Source organism: Somniosus microcephalus, chromosome 1, assembly GCF_052327205.1.
Source record: "Somniosus microcephalus isolate GS21.2 chromosome 1, FLI_Smic_1.0, whole genome shotgun sequence".
Lineage (NCBI taxonomy): Eukaryota > Metazoa > Chordata > Chondrichthyes > Squaliformes > Somniosidae > Somniosus > Somniosus microcephalus.
The window spans coordinates 14,822,918-14,839,069 of NC_140987.1; the positions used below are offsets into that span (position 1 = coordinate 14,822,918).

At 50.0% G+C, this 16,152-nt stretch overlaps 1 protein-coding gene across 1 annotated transcript in view; it reads left to right on the top strand.

Annotated features, from left to right (window-relative positions):
- The window catches only part of phf24 (PHD finger protein 24), a 79,433-nt gene that overhangs the window by 52,547 nt on the left and 10,734 nt on the right, over positions 1-16,152 (top strand). The window contains exons 3-6 of the mRNA XM_085968221.1: positions 1,916-1,994; positions 4,595-4,797; positions 5,162-5,328; positions 15,060-15,161. Of these exons, the coding sequence (XP_085824347.1) occupies positions 1,916-1,994; positions 4,595-4,797; positions 5,162-5,328; positions 15,060-15,161 (551 nt within the window). The remainder of the gene's footprint in view (positions 1-1,915; positions 1,995-4,594; positions 4,798-5,161; positions 5,329-15,059; positions 15,162-16,152) is intronic.

The window sequence follows — 16,152 nt, forward strand, 5'->3', positions numbered from 1 at the left end:
AATCAATTACTTTGACTTCCCGAGACTCATAGTTAAAGACTTACAGAGATGCCTCTGAAGAGTTGAGAAAAGCTTTGCCCGTTCAGCGAGTTCTGACTTTCTGTTGAAAAGGTCTATGTTTTATACTCTTTTGGCAGTGGTTTCTTCTTTGATGTTCTCTGCTGATGTCAGCTAATTGTCTTTATTGATACCTCTTTTGAATGCTTTCTATCTTACTGTCAATTCAACTATTGCATGCATAATTATTTCTCTACCTTTAGGTGTTCCAAAAACCATCATAAAACAATGACAGCTATGGTTTCTGCTTGATGTCATTCTTACAAAATGCTTTCATTCAATTCTTAATATTGGCTTTACTGGTTTTTAGCAGACATTTTGACTCCATGCTGCTCCAAGTTCAATTCAAAAACTATGTGATTGCTTGGTGTCATCTATTGAAGTCATATTTTCAAAGCCGCCTTGTTGGTATGGTTTTTACTATGTATATATTAAAGACACCTTGACCAGAGTGTTCCATGTATTTCTAGCTATCTCAATTGGTTGCATATTTAATCGTGTTTCCTGGCTTCCAAGTTTAACATAAAACTATTTGACCAGCAGGTGTTTCTTTACTTGATGTCATCTTTTCAAAGGCACATGCCTCTTTTAATGTTTGTGTTTCTGTTTTACGTGTTAGCTCTTAACACTTAAAACTGGGCATTTTCATTGTGTTGGTTGCAAACCGTAGACCTTTCGGAACCACCAATGGTTTGCTTCAGTGGAGTCATTGTTTTAGTGTATTTAACTAATTCCCATTTCAAAGCTTGTTTACAACTTTGTTATCAACTGATCTTTCTCTCAGGAGCCTGTATTCTGTTTACAGCTTGTGTCTTCAAGGCTTTAGATTTTTAAACCCAGTATATCATGTATTAATAATACCAGAATTCTGTTCATATTATGGTGTATCTGTCTGAAATATGGCATATTCCCTCACACCCTCAGTACTGCAATGGGAGGCAGGGTCATTGGAACACAGGAACAGGAGGAGGCCTTTCAGCCCTTCAAGCCTGTTCCGCCAGTCAATGAGATCATGGCTGATCAGCGACTTAACTCCATCTACCTGCCTTGGCTCCATATCCCTTAAAGCCCTTGGCTAGAAAAATCCATCAGTCTGAGATTTAAAATTATTAATTGAGCCAGCATCTAGGGCTTTTTGTGAGAGCGAGTTCCACACTTCTACCATCCTTTGTATGAAGAAATGTTTCCTGAAAGGCCTGGCTCTGATTTTAAGGTTGTGTCTCCTTGTCCTAGACTCCCCCATCTGTGGGAAAAAGTTTCTCTCTATCTAGCCCATCAATTCCTTTCAAAATCCTAAAAACTTCAATCAAATCACCCATCAGTCTTCTGTATTCCAAGGAATACAAGCCTAGTTTATTATCAGAATCTTACCTAGCCTGGTAACATTCTGGTGAATCTGCGCTGCACTCCTTCCAAGGCCAAGATATCCAACAGTCAATTTGTGCACAGCAAAGTCCCACAAACAGTAACGTGATGATGACCAAAAATATCTGTTTTAGAGATGTTGGTTGAGGGACAAATAGCGGTCACTCTGCCAATCCGTTGATGTCCGTGGGGGGACCACACTGAGTTTAGGGAAGGGGTAGGGTAGTGGAGGTAAAAAATTCTGCAGATGCTGTAATGGGTTAGACCGTATGATTCTATAGAAGGGTGGACTAGATGGGCTGAATGGCCTCCCTCACCTGTTGATATCTTTGTGTTTCCTCTGTGTCTTTCACCCTCCACTTTTCATGGTTCCTGTACAGCCGACACTATGTGGGGTAACCTCACTCTAGGGTGAACAGCACCCTCAATGTCAGCCATGTCCTGACCCTGTCTCTCTCTCTCTCTCTCTCTCTCTCTCCTCTGTCTCTCTCAGGATAACGTGAATCTTCTATTGACTGAAGAGGAGATGTTCAGCCTGAAGGAAATGTTCCGTCAATGCAGGATCATCCCAGGTCAGTCCAAATATTGCCCATGTCCTCAGATCCTCTCTCACTGACATCACTGAGGGTCTCTCCTCTATTCTTAGACGATACTTTGATCTGAAATTATTTGGGAATTTGGTCACCCAACTAGATCACCTAATCACTTTTTTTGTATTTTGATTAAAACCAGGTTAGGTGTCAACAACAACACCGACATTTATATAGCACCTTTTAACATAAAGTTTACAGCACAGAAACAGGCCAATCGGCCCAACTGATCCGTGCTGATGTTAATGCTCCACACGAGCCCCCTCCCACCCTACTTCAACTCACTCTACCAGCACATCCCTCTATTCCTTTCTCCCTCATATACTTATCCAACTTCCCCTTAAAGGCATCTATGCTATTCGCCTACTACTCCCTGTGGTAGCGAGTTCCACATTCTCACCACTCTCTGGGTAAAGAAGTTTCTCCTGACTTCCCGATTGGATTTATTAGTGATTATCTTATATTTATGGCCCCTAGCTTTGGACTCCACCACAAGTGGAAACATCTTCTCTACGTGTGGAAAAAGCGCTTCCTGATTTCACAAACGGCCTAGCTTAACTTTTAAGGTTATGTCACCTGGTTCTTGATTCCCCCACCAGAGTAAATAGTTTCTCAGGGAATAGCAGCCCCAGTGTATATTACAGAGAATAGCAGCCCCTGTGTATATTATAGAGAATAGCAGCCCCAGTGTATATTATAGAGAATAGCAGCCCCTGTGTATATTATAGAGAATAGCAGCCCCTGTGTATATTATAGAGAATAGCAACCCCTGTGTATATTATAGAGAATAGCAGCCCCTGTGTATATTATAGCGAATAGCAGCCCCTGTGTATATTATAGAGAATAGCAGCCCCTGTGTACATTATAGAGAATAGCAGCCCCTGTGTATATTATAGAGAATAGCAGCCCCTGTGTATATTATAGAGAATAGCAGTCCCTGTGTATATTATAGAGAATAGCAGCCCCTGTGTATATTATAGAGAATAGCAGTCCCTGTGTATATTATAGAGAATAGCAGCCCCTGTGTATATTATAGAGAATAGCAGTCCCTTTGTATATTATAGAGAATAGCAGCCCCTGTGTATATTATAGAGAATAGCAGCCCCTGTGTATACTTTAGGGAATAGCAGCCCCTGTGTATATTATAGAGAATAGCAGCCCCTGTGTATATTATAGAGAATATCAGCCCCTGTGTATATTATAGAGAATAGCAGCCCCAGTGTATATTATAGAGAATAGCAGCCCCTGTGTATATTATAGAGAATAGCAGCCCCTGTGTATATTATAGAGAATAGCAGCCCCTGTGTATATTATAGAGAATAGCAGCCCCAGTGTATATTGTAGAGAATAGCAGCCCCTGTGTATATTATAGAGAATAGCAGCCCCAGTGTATATTATAGAGAATAGCAGCCCCTGTGTATATTATAGAGAATAGCAGCCCCTGTGTATATTATAGGGAATAGCAGCCCCAGTGTATATTATAGAGAATAGCAACCCCTGTGTATATTATAGAGAATAGCAGCCCCAGTGTATATTATAGAGAATAGCAGCCCCTGTGTATATTATAGAGAATAGCAGCCCCTGTGTATATTATAGAGAATAGCAGCCCCTGTGTATATTATAGAGAATAGCAGCCCCTTTGTATATTATAGGGAATAGCAGCCCCTGTGTATATTATAGAGAATAGCAGCCCCTGTGTATATTATAGAGAATAGCAGCCCCTGTGTATATTATAGAGAATAGCAGCCCCTGTGTATATTATAGGGAATAGCAGCCCCTGTGTATATTGTAGAGAATAGCAGCCCCTGTGTATATTGTAGAGAATAGCAGCCCCTGTGTATATTATAGAGAATAGCAGCCCCTGTGTATATTATAGGGAATAGCAACCCCTGTGTATATTATAGGGAATAGCAGCCCCTGTGTATATTATAGAGAATAGCAGCCCCTGTGTATATTATAGGGAATAGCAGCCCCTGTGTATATTGTAGAGAATAGCAGCCCCTGTGTATATTATAGGGAATAGCAGCCCCTGTATATTATAGAGAATAGCAGCCCCTGTGTATATTATAGAGAATAGCAGCCACTGTGTATATAATAGAGAATAGCAGCCCCTGTGTATATTATAGAGAATAGCAGCCCCTGTGTATATTATAGAGAATAGCAGCCACTGTGTATATTATAGAGAAAAGCAGCGCCCCCAGTGTATATTATAGAGAATAGCAGCCCCTGTGTATATTATAGAGAACAGCAGCCCCTGTGTATATTATAGAGAACAGCAGCCCCTGTGTATATTGTAGAGAATAGCAGCCCCTGTGTATATTATAGAGAATAGCAGCCCCTGTGTATATTGTAGAGAATAGCAGCCCCTGTGTATATTATGGAGAATAGCAGCCCCTGTGTATATTATGGAGAATAGCAGCCCTAGTGTATATTATGGAGAATAGCAGCCCCAGTGTATATTATAGAGAATAGCAGCCCCTGTGTATATTATAGAGAATAGCAGCCCCTGTGTATTCTGAAACAATAGTTTGTGCTTTACCCAGTGAGTTGCCACCTTGCTGATTGGTTCCGTGATTTTCCAGAATCCTGCCTGACATCAGATGATTTCCTTCATTACAAGCACTTCATTCACAAGCAGATTTTCGATGAGCAGATGAATGAGGATGAGGAGGAGCTGGCCCTGGTGCAGTTCTCTGCTTTAGACGGTGACAAGAAGGGACAGATGGAATGGGCGGACTTCCTGTACCATGAGTCGCTGCTGGTGCTGCAGAGGTTCCGGCCTCAGGTATCTTGGTGCTTGGAGCTTCCTGTGCAGGAGGGACTGGTTTCTGTCAGATGGACAACCCCATAAACCACAGCAAGGGGGGCAGGGTGTGGGGGGGAGTGGGGATGGGGAGGGTGTGGGGGGGATGGGGGTGGGGAGGTTGTGGGATTGGGGGTTTCTTGATTGCCCTCCGCTTCCCTTCATGTTGTCTTGAACCTTGTTGGTGTCCTGCTCTGTGACTGTTGGTTCTTGACCAGGGGTTTCCCAATTAAAACAAAAACACTCTGTTATGAGATCCTCTTCCCTTGGGTCGGTGAACGATCCTCACTGATTTTCTTCACCAGTGTGACCTAGTTTTTTTTTTGTTTTTTTTGCACCTTCCCAGAATTCACTGCTGAGACTCCTGACAGCCAAGGAGCACCAGAGGGCCCGAAGTTGCTTCCTGAGTCTGGACCAGAACCGAGACAGTGTAATCACTGGGAGTGAGTGTAAGAAAGCCCAGCACTCCTGGTTCCACAAGAACCCCAAGGAGTCCCAATCCTGCAATGTCAGGTAAGAATACTTCCCGCTCGACCTGAGTTACATTGGGATTGAAGTTCAGTATTGAGAAGGGGGCAGGTGCTGCATATAAAACGGGCAGGAATGGACCGGCCGTCATTGTACACCCCGCACAATCCTTCTATCCAATCACTTCAACAGAAAGGAAAATCGGTCGGAGTTTCTAACAGGGAGCCGATGCGGAACCGCCCGTTCTGCAGCCCCGCTGAGGCGGGATTTTACCCGACTCCAGACTTTTCATCCCTTCGATACTTTTTAACATTCTTTTTATATTCTTCTAACTGGTATCAGCCCGTGGCTCAGTGGGTAGCGCTCTCACCCCTGAGTCACAAGATTCATGGGTTCAAATCCCCCTCCAGAGACCAGCGCACAAAATCCAGGCTGATGCTCCCCGTGCAGTGCTGAGGGAGTGCTGCACTGTCGGAGGTGCCGTCTTTAGGGTGCGACGTTAAACCGAGGCCCCGTCCGCCATCTCAGGTGGCTGTAAAAGATCCCATGGCGCTATTTGAAGAAGAGCAGTGGAGTTATCCCTGGTGCCAATATTTATCCTTCAACCAACGTCACTAAAAATCAGACTTTTTTTATTCGGTCACAGGATGTGGGCGTCTCTGGCATTTATTGCCCATCCCTAATTATGGTGAGCCACCGCCTTGAAACAACTCAGTGGCTTGCCAGGCCAGTTAAGAGTCAACCACATTGCTGTGGGTCTGGAGTCACATATAGGCCAGACCGGGTAAGGACTGCAGATTTCCCTCCCGAAAGGACGTTAGTGAACCAGATGGGTTTTTACGTCAACCGTTTCATGGTCACCATTACTGATACTAGCTTTTTTATTCCAGATTTACTTAATTAACTGAATTTAAATATGAACTCATGTCTCTGGATCATTAGTCCAGGCCTTTGGATTACTAGCCCAGTAACATCAGCACTACGCCACCGTTCCACGATCCATATCTGTTCGTGGAATTTTGTGCGGAAATTGGCTGCCCCCGTTTCCCTACATCACAGCAGTGACGGCACTTCAAAGGTACCTCATTGGCTGGAAAGTGCTTTGGGGCGTCCTGAGGCCGTGTAAGGTGCTATAGCAATGCAAGTTCTGTATTTATCCTGCTTTATCCAGCAATGAAGTCAAAGGTCACAGATTCTTTCACTGCTCCCAACGTTGACTGTAATTGGTCCACAGGAGATGATCAAAAACAAAAACAAAATGTTTTATTCGTTTATGGAATGTGGGCGTCGCTGGCAAGGCCAGCATTTATTGCCCATCCCTAATTGCCCCTTGAGAAGATGGTGGTGAGCTGCCGCCTTCTTGAACCGCTGCAGTCCGTGTGGTGAAGGTGCTCCCACAGTGCTGTTAAGGAGGGAGTTCCAGGATTTTGACCCAGCGACGATGAAGGATCGGCGATATATTTCCAAGTCAGGATGGTGTGTGACTTGGTGGGCAACTTGGAGGTGGTGGTGCTCCCATGCGCCTGCTGCCCTTGTCCTTCTAGGTGGAAGAGGTCGAGGGTTTGGGAGGTGCTGCCAGAGAAGCCTTGGCGAGTTGCTGCAGTGCATCTTGTAGATGGTACACACTGCAGCCACGGTGCGCCGGTGGTGGAGGGAGTGAATGTTTAAGGGGGTGGATGGGGTGCCAATCAAGCGGGCTGCTTTGTCCTGGATGGTGTCGAGCTTCTTGAGTGTTGTTGGAGCTGCACTCATCCAGGCAAGTGGAGAGTATTCCATCACACTCCTGACTTGTGCCTTGTAGATGGTGGAAAGGCTTTGGGGAGTCAGGAGGTGAGACACTCGTCGCAGAATTCCCAGCCTCTGGCCTGCTCTTGTTGCCACAGTATTTATGTGGCTGGTCCAGTTAAGTTTCTGGTCAATGATGACCCCCAGGATGTTGATGGTGGGGGATTCGGCGATGGTAATGCCGTTGAATGTCAAGGGGATGTGGTTTTTCTCGTCCCCATGCCCTCCCCAGTTCCCCCGCCCCGTGCCCTCCCCAGTCCCGCCGCCCCATGCCCTCCCCAGTCCCCCCGCCCCGTGCCCTCCCCAGTCCCCCCGCCCCGTGCCCTCCCCAGTCTCCCCGCCCCGTGCCCTCCCCAGTCCCCCCCGCCCCGTGCCCTCCCCAGTCCCCCCCGCCCCGTGCCCTCCCCAGTCCCCCCCGCCCCGTGCCCTCCCCAGTCCCCCCCGCCCCGTGCCCTCCCCAGTCCCCCCGCCCCGTGCCCTCCCCAGTTCCGCCGCCCCGTGCCCTCCCCAGTTCCGCCGCCCCGTGCCCTCCCCAGTCCCCCCGCCCCGTGCCCTCCCCAGTCCCCCCGCCCCGTGCCCTCCCCAGTCCCCCCGCCCTCCCCAGTTCCCCTGCCCCGTGCCCTCCCCAGTCCCCCGCCCCGTGTCCTCCCCAGTTCCCCCGCCCCGTGCCCTCCCCAGTCCCCCTTGCCCTCCCCAGTTCCCCCGCCCCGTGCCCTCCCCAGTCCCCCTTGCCCTCCCCAGTTCCCCCGCCCCGTGCCCTCCCCAGGTCCCCCGCCCCGTGCCCTCCCCAGGTCCCCCGCCCCGTGCCCTCCCCAGTCTCCCCCGCCCCGTGCCCTCCCCAGTCTCCCCCGCCCCCTTGCCCTCCCCAGTCTCCCCCGCCCCGTGCCCTCCCCAGTCTCCCCCGCCCCCTTGCCCTCCCCAGTTCCCCCGCCCCGTTCCCTCCCCAGTCTCCCCCGCCCCGTTCCCTCCCCAGTCTCCCCCGCCCCGTGCCCTCCCCAGTCCCTCGAGGTGGAAATTTCCAAATGGCCAATTCTTGTTTTCAGGCAGTGAAATACCACAAACCAGCCCGTGAGCGTGTGTTGCTGCACTTGTGTTACCCAGTCCCATTATCCCGTGCTCACCATGAGGGGGAGCTGGAAAAGCTGAACCAGGAGTATTGTTCACCGGGGGGGTGAAGGGTTCATATCCCGGGGACGCAAGCTTAACAAACAAGGAGGGAGCTGGGAAATGGGCAGAAACCTTTTACCCAAAGGGGAATAGAGTTGAGTTACGTCTTAAATTATCAGCGGAGGTCACTGAAGTGAACAGGGACACAAAAAGGGCAAGTGAATCACAGAATCATAGCACAGAAGGAGGCCATTCAGCCCATCGTGCCTGTGCCAGCTCTTTGAAAAAGCTCTCCAACTAGTTCCACTCCCCTGCTCTTTCCCCATAGCCCTGCAAATATTTCTTCTTCAAGTATTTATTCAATTCCCTTTTCAAAGTTACTATTGAATCTGCTTCCACCACCCTTTCAGGCAGCACATTCCAGATCATAACTTGCTGCGTAAAATAATTCTCCTCATCTCCCCTCTGGTTCTTTTGCTAATTATCTTAAATCTGTGTCCTCTGGTCACCCACCCTCCTGCCAGTGGAAACAGTTTCTCTTTATTTACTCTATCAAAACCCCTCATGATTTTGAACACCTCTATCAAATCTCCTCTTAGCCTTCTCTGCTCTGAAGCTCAGCTTCTCCAGTCTCTCCACGTAACTGAAGCCCCTCATCCCTGGCACCATTCCAGTAAATCTCCTCTGCACCCTCTCCAAGGCCTTGACAGCCTTCCTAAAGTGCGGTGCCCAGAATTGGCCACAACACTCCAGCTGAGGCCGAACCAGCGATTTATAAAGGTTTAGCACAGAAACATAGAAACATAGAAGATAGGAGCAGGAGTCGGCCATTCGGCCCCTCGAGCCTGCTCCGCCATTCAATGAGATCCTGGCTGATCATCCAAATTCAGGACCCGGTCCCTGCCTTCTCCCCACATCCCTTGAGCCCCTTCGCCTTAAGAAATATATCTAACTCCTTCTTGAATATATTTAATGAATTGGCCTCAGCCACCCTCTGTGGTAGAGAATTCCACAGGTTCACCACTCTCTGGGTGAAGAAATTCCTCCTCATTTCAGTCCTAAATGGCTTACCCCTTATCCTTAGACTGTGACCCCTGGTTCTGGACTCCCCGACCATCGGGAACATCCTTCCTGCATCTAGTCTGTCTAGTCCTGTTAGAATTTTATAAGTTTCAATGAGATCCCCTCTCATTCTTCTAAACTCCAGCGAGTATAAGCCTAATCGACCCAATCTCTCCTCATACGTCATTCCTGCCATCCCAGGTATCAGTCTGACTTCCTTGCTTTTGTGCTCTTTGCCTCTATTTATAAATCCAAGGATCCCCTATGCTATTTTAATGGCTTTCTCAGCTTGTCCTGCCCCCTTGTGTTGTTTGGTCAGTGAAGCTTGCAGATTGGAAGGTTCTTGTCAGTTTTAAGCTACACCCAGCATTTTAAGGTGGTTTTTGCATCGGTTAAGCAAGGCTGACGGCTGCGTATGCTGGGTGTATGTATTCCATCGATTGAAATAATAATGGATAGAGCGCTAGCTGAGCAGGACACAAGCTGCAGTGACTGACTGTTTCCACACTATTCACCTGACCCTTAATGTGCTCACTATCATATTAACCAAGACTGTATCATCACGCATAATTCAGCTGCCACCTTATCCTGGATTTATCAATGACACGAGGGACTGCCAACACATTCACGCTCCAATTGTTTATCGAGTGCCTCTGTTGCTGAAATTTAAAGACAGACTGCCTCTGTGGACAAGTGTTGGGGGAAGGAGGACCAGGCAGATTAAACCAAGGTCATTGTCACCCGCGGTACTTTCACGCGCAGTGATCTTTTTAATAACCGTTGGCTCACGTCTCTGAGCGCGAACTGAAGAGGTTTATAAAAACAGACAATGCTGGAAACACTCGGCAAGTCAGGCAGCATCTGTGGAGAGAGAAACAGAGTTAACGTTTCAGGTCAATGACCTGTCGTGGCAACAAGAGCAGGTCAGAGGCTGGGCATTCTGCGGCGAGTGTCTCACCTCCTGACTCCCCAAAGCCTTTCCGCTATCTACAAGGCACCAGTAAGGAGTGTAATGGAATACTCTCCACTTGCCTGGATGAGTGCAGCTCCAACAACACTCGAGAAGCTCGACACCATCCAGGACAAAGCAGCCCCGCTTGATTGGCACCCCATCTACCACCTTAAACACTCCCTCCCTCCACCACCGGCGTACCGTGGCTGCAGTGTGTACCATCTACAAGATGCACTGCAGCAACTCGCCAAGGCTTCTTCGGCAGCACCTCCTGTAAAGTCTGTGGGTTGTTTAGTTAATTAATACACAGACTACCAGAGTAACTTAAAACAGGACTTTACTATTCGAAGGTCAGGGCGAATCTGCCCAATAAATCCTGACACAACACTTATATACTGGTGTGGTCACCGTCGGTATTACAGTATACAGAAGCCAAACAAGTAGTGCCACACCTAAAATAGTTCTCTTAAAGGTGAATGGTTACATACAATAGTTCTCTTAAAGGTAGACGGGTACATACACTACACCTCCCAAACCCGCGACCTCTTCCACCTAGAAGGACAAGGGCAGCAGGCGCATGGGAACACCATCCCCTCCAAGCTCCCGTCCAAGTCACACACCCTCCTGACTTAGAAACATATCGCCGATCCTTCATCGTCGCTGGGTCAAAATCCTGGAACTCCCTCCCTAACAGCACTGTGGGAGCACCTTCACCACACGGACTGCAGCGGTTCAAGATGGCGGCTCACCACCACCTTCTCAAGGGTAGTTAGGGATGGGCAATAAATGCTGGCCTTGCCCGCGACGCCCACATCCCATAGACAAATAAAAAAAAAAAGATGTGAGCTTGCCTGGAAGCTGAAACTTGAAACGTTAACTCTCTCGCTCTCTCACGCTGTCTGTCTCTCTCTCCACGGATGCTGCCTGACCTGCTGAGTATTTCCAGCATCTTCTGTTTATATTTCAAATTTCCAGCATCCGCAGTATTTTGCTTTTAAGCAGGCAATAAGAGGGTGATTTTTTTTTTTTTTTTAACATTTTCATTCTCGTGATGTGGGCGCCGCTGGCAAGGCCGACATTTATTACCCATCCCTAGTTGCCCCCAGAAGGTGGTGATACAACAGAGTGACTTTCCGGGCTGGTTAAGAGTCAACACGTTGGTGTGGGTCTGGAGTCACATATAGGCCCGGGTCAGGCAAGGACGCCAGGCTTCCTTCCCTAAAGGACATCCCAAAGCACTTCACAGCCAATGAAGTACGATTTTGAAGTGTAGTCACTGATGTATTGTGGGAAACGCGGCAGCCAATTTGCGCACAGCAAGATCCCACAAACAGCAATGTGATAAATGACCAGATCATCTGTTTTAGTTGGGATTGGCGCTCACTCTCTCTGGATTAATTAGTCCAGGTCTAGTGGATTACTAGTCAAGTAACATAACCACTGCATTACCCTATCCAATGGCGCAATGCGATATTAATTAGGAGTGTGATCCCGTTTGAATCTTCTTTCCTCTTTCTTTAACCCGTTTCCAATGAACCAACAGTTATGGAGTAAGTGATCATCCCAGGCTGTTGCATGCAGCGCTGTATAAATTAGACAGGTACCTTTAAGAGAGAGCTTAAAATAATTAGAATCACATTAAAAACTCAGGATGTCCCAAAGCGTTTCACAGCCAATTAGGCACCACTTGACGTGTAGTCTCGGTCGTAATGTGAGCAGCCAATCTGCACCCAGATAAATGGCCAGTTAATCTGTGTTTAGTGATGTTGGTTGAGGGATAAATATTGGCCAGGACACCAGGGAGATCTCCCCTGCTCTTCTTCAAAATAGAGCCATAATATCTTTTACATCCACCTGAGAGAGCAGACGGGGCCTCGGTTTAATGTCTCCTCTGAAAGACGGCACCTCCGACAGTTGATGCTGCACTGGGAGTGTCAGCTTGGATTTTGTGCTCAAATCTCTGGAGATCTCATCTCAGTCAAGCTCACATCCAGGACTACATTGCTAGCAGCGTGTTTCCTGAAATTCCACAGGGGTTCCGCCAGTCTCCCATTGTAACTCCAGCAGGAACCCCCAGGAAAAAGATATTCCATAGTTGCTCTGGATCGCCCCCATATCTGGGAACACCAGTACCTCAAATCCTCCGCCCACCCAGTACCTCAAACCTCCACTCACCCAGTACCTCAAACCCCTCCACCCAGTACCTCAAACCCTCCGCCCGCCCAGTACCTCAAACCCTCCGCCCAGTACCTCAAACCCTCCGCCCACCCAGTTCCTCAAACCCTCCGCCCACCCAGTCCCTCAAACCCTCCGCCCACCCAGTCCCTCAAACCCTCCGCCCAGTCCCTCAAACCCTCCGCCCAGTCCCTCAAACCCTCCGCCCAGTCCCTCAAACCCTCCGCCCAGTCCCTCAAACCCTCCGCCCAGTCCCTCAAACCCTCTGCCCAGTACCTCAAACCCCTCCACCCAGTACCTCAAACCCCTCCACCCAGTACCTCAAACCCTCCACCCGCCCAGTACCTCAAATCTTCCGCCCAGTACCTCAAACCCTCCGCCCACCCAGTACCTCAAATCCCTCCGCCCAGTACCTCAAACCCTCCACCCACCCAGTACCTCAAACCCTCCGCCCGCCCAGTCCCTCAAACCCTCCACCCAGTCCCTCAAACCCTCCACCCAGTCCCTCAAACCCTCCACCCAGTCCCTCAAACCCTCCACCCAGTACCTCAAACCCCTCCACCCAGTACCTCAAACCCTCCACCCACCCAGTACCTCAAACCCCTCCACCCAGTACCTCAAACCCTCCACCCACCCAGTACCTCAAACCCCTCCACCCAGTACCTCAAACCCCTCCACCCAGTACCTCAAACCCTCCACCCACCCAGTACCTCAAACCCTTCGCCCAGTACCTCAAACCCTCCGCCCGCCCAGTACCTCAAACCCTCCGCCCGCCCAGTACCTCAAACCCCTCCGCCCGCCCAGTACCTCAAACCCCTCCGCCCGCCCAGTACCTCAAACCCCTCCGCCCACCCAGTACCTCAAACCCTCCGCCCGCCCAGTACCTCAAACCCTCCACCCACCCAGTACCTCAAACCCTCCGCCCGCCCAGTACCTCAAATCTTCCGCCCAGTACCTCAAACCCTTCGCCCAGTACCTCAAACCCTCCACCCACCCAGTACCTCAAACCCTCCGCCCGCCCAGTACCTCAAACCCTTCGCCCAGTACCTCAAACCCTCCGCCCGCCCAGTACCTCAAACACTCCGCCCGCCCAGTACCTCAAACACTCCGCCCACCCAGTACCTCAAACCCCTCCACCCAGTACCTCAAACCCCTCCACCCAGTACCTCAAACCCTCCACCCGCCCAGTACCTCAAACACTCCACCCAGTACCTCAAACCCTCTGCCCGCCCAGTACCTCAAACCCTCCGCCCACCCAGTACCTCAAACCCCTCCGCCCAGTACCTCAAACCCTCCACCCACCCAGTACCTCAAACCCTCCGCCCGCCCAGTACCTCAAATCTTCCGCCCAGTACCTCAAACCCCTCCGCCCAGTACCTCAAACGCTCCACCCACCCAGTACCTCAAACCCTCCACCCACCCAGTACCTCAAAGCCTCCACCCACCCAGTACCTCAAATCTTCCGCCCAGTACCTCAAACCCTCCACCCGCCCAGTACCTCAAACCCTCTGCCCAGTACCTCAAACCCTCCGCCCACCCAGTACCTCAAACCCTCCGCCCACCTAGTACCTCAAACCCCTCCACCCAGTACTTCAAACCCCTCCACCCAGTACCTCAAACCCTCCACCCAGTACCTCAAACCCCTCCACCCAGTACCTCAAACCCCTCCACCCAGTACCTCAAACCCTCCACCCACCCAGTACCTCAAACCCTTCGCCCAGTACCTCAAACCCTCCGCCCGCCCAGTACCTCAAACCCTCCGCCCGCCCAGTACCTTAAACCCTCCGCCCACCCAGTACCTCAAACCCTCCGCCCACCCAGTACCTCAAACCCTCCGCCTGCCCAGTACCTCAAATCTTACGCCCAGTACCTCAAACCCTTTGCCCACCCAGTGCCTCAAACCCTTCGCCCACCCAGTACCTCAAACCCTCCACCCGCCCAGTACCTCAAACCCTCCGCCCACCCAGTACCTCAAACCCTCCACCCGCCCAGTACCTCAAACCCCTCCGCCCAACCAGTACCTCAAACCCTCCGCCCACCCAGTACCTCAAACCCTCCGCCCGCCCAGTACCTCAAACCCTCCGCCCGCCCAGTACCTCAAACCCTCCACCCAGTACCTCAAACCCTCCGCCCAGTACCTCAAACCCCCCACCCTCTCAGTACTAAAATGGTTAAATTACGAGGATAGGTTGCATAGATGAGGCTTGTATTCTCTTGAATATAGGAGATTAAAGGGTGATCTAATCGAGGTGTTTAAAATATTAAAAGGCGTTGATAGGGTAGATAGAGAGAAACTATTTCCTCTGGGTGGGGGGGGGGGCGGAGTCCAGAACAAGGGGGCAGAACCTTAAAATTAGAGCCAGGCCGTTCAGGGGTGATGTCAGGAAGCACTTCTTCACACAGAGGGTGGTGGAAATCTGGAACTCTCTCCCCCAAGAAGCTGTGCTCGCTGGGATAATTCGAGCTTTCAAGACTGAGATCGATGGATTTTTCTTGGGTCGGGGTATCAAGGGAAATGGAGCAAAGGAGGGTAAATGGATTTGAGGCACAGATCAGCCGTGATATCATTGAATGACAGAACAGGCTCGAGGTTCTGAATGGCCTCCTCCTGTTCCTGTGTTCAACTCTGCTGTCACTGCCCTTGGCACCGTGAGAGTGATAACGGCCCATGTCTCTTGTCTCTTTCTTCTGCCAGTATCAGTCACGTTGGACCCATATCGGAGAGTAGCCCAGCCAGCAGGGGGCGCGGGCGAGCACAGGACAGGTCACTGCTCTGCAGGGAGCCAGAGGACAACAGGTGAGTGGAGAAACAGAACCCTGCAACTAAAGAACGAGGAAGGGCAGCTCACCCATGGAGCTCCAATTGGCATTGGCAAGGAACCCTCTTCAAAGACAGGAAAAATCACAGATAAAACTATCAACAATGAAAAACTCCCCGATAGAAATCATCCTAATCCCTCGATTAGAATCCAGCCTGTAACTCACTCCCAGGTATCCATTATTATTCTGTATATAAACCCCCTGAACCCCTGGATTAGATTCCAGTCTGTAACTCACTCCCAGGTATCCATTATTCTATACATAAACCCCCTGAACCCCTCGATTAGATTCCAGCCTGTAACTCACTCCCAGGTATCTATTATTCTATATATAAACCCCCTGAACCCCTCGATTAGATTCCAGTCTGTAACTCACTCCCGGGTATCCGTTATTCTATATATAAACCCCCCGAACCCCTCGATTAGATTCCAGTCTGTAACTCACTCCCAGGTATCCATTATTCTATAGATAAACCCCCAAACCCTCCGATTAGATTCCAACCTGTAACTCACTCCCAGGTATCCATTATTCTATACTAGCTGGGGGAGCCCGGCGGTGCCGAGGCTTTCTCGAGGGCATGTTGTTGTTGGAAGAGAGAGAGGGAGCGACTGGGGGGAAGAGAGAGAGGGAAGGAGAGAGAGAGAGGGGGAATGAGAGAGAGGGAAGGAGAGAGAGAGGGAAGGAGAGAGAGAGAGGGAAGGAGAGAGAGAGAGGGAAGGAGAGAGAGAGAGAGAGAGAGGGGGGGAAGGAGAGAGAGAGAGAGAGGGGGAAGGAGAGGGAGAGAGATGGAAGGAAAGAGAGAGAGAGATGGAAGGAGAGAGAGACGGAAGGAGAGAGAGGGAAGGAGAAAGAGAGGGAAGGAGAGAGAGAGAGACAGAGAGAGAGAGGGAAGGAGAGAGAGGGAAGGAGAGAGAGGGAAGGAGAGAGAGATTGGGAGTGTGAGAGAGATTGGGAGTGTGAGAGAGAGA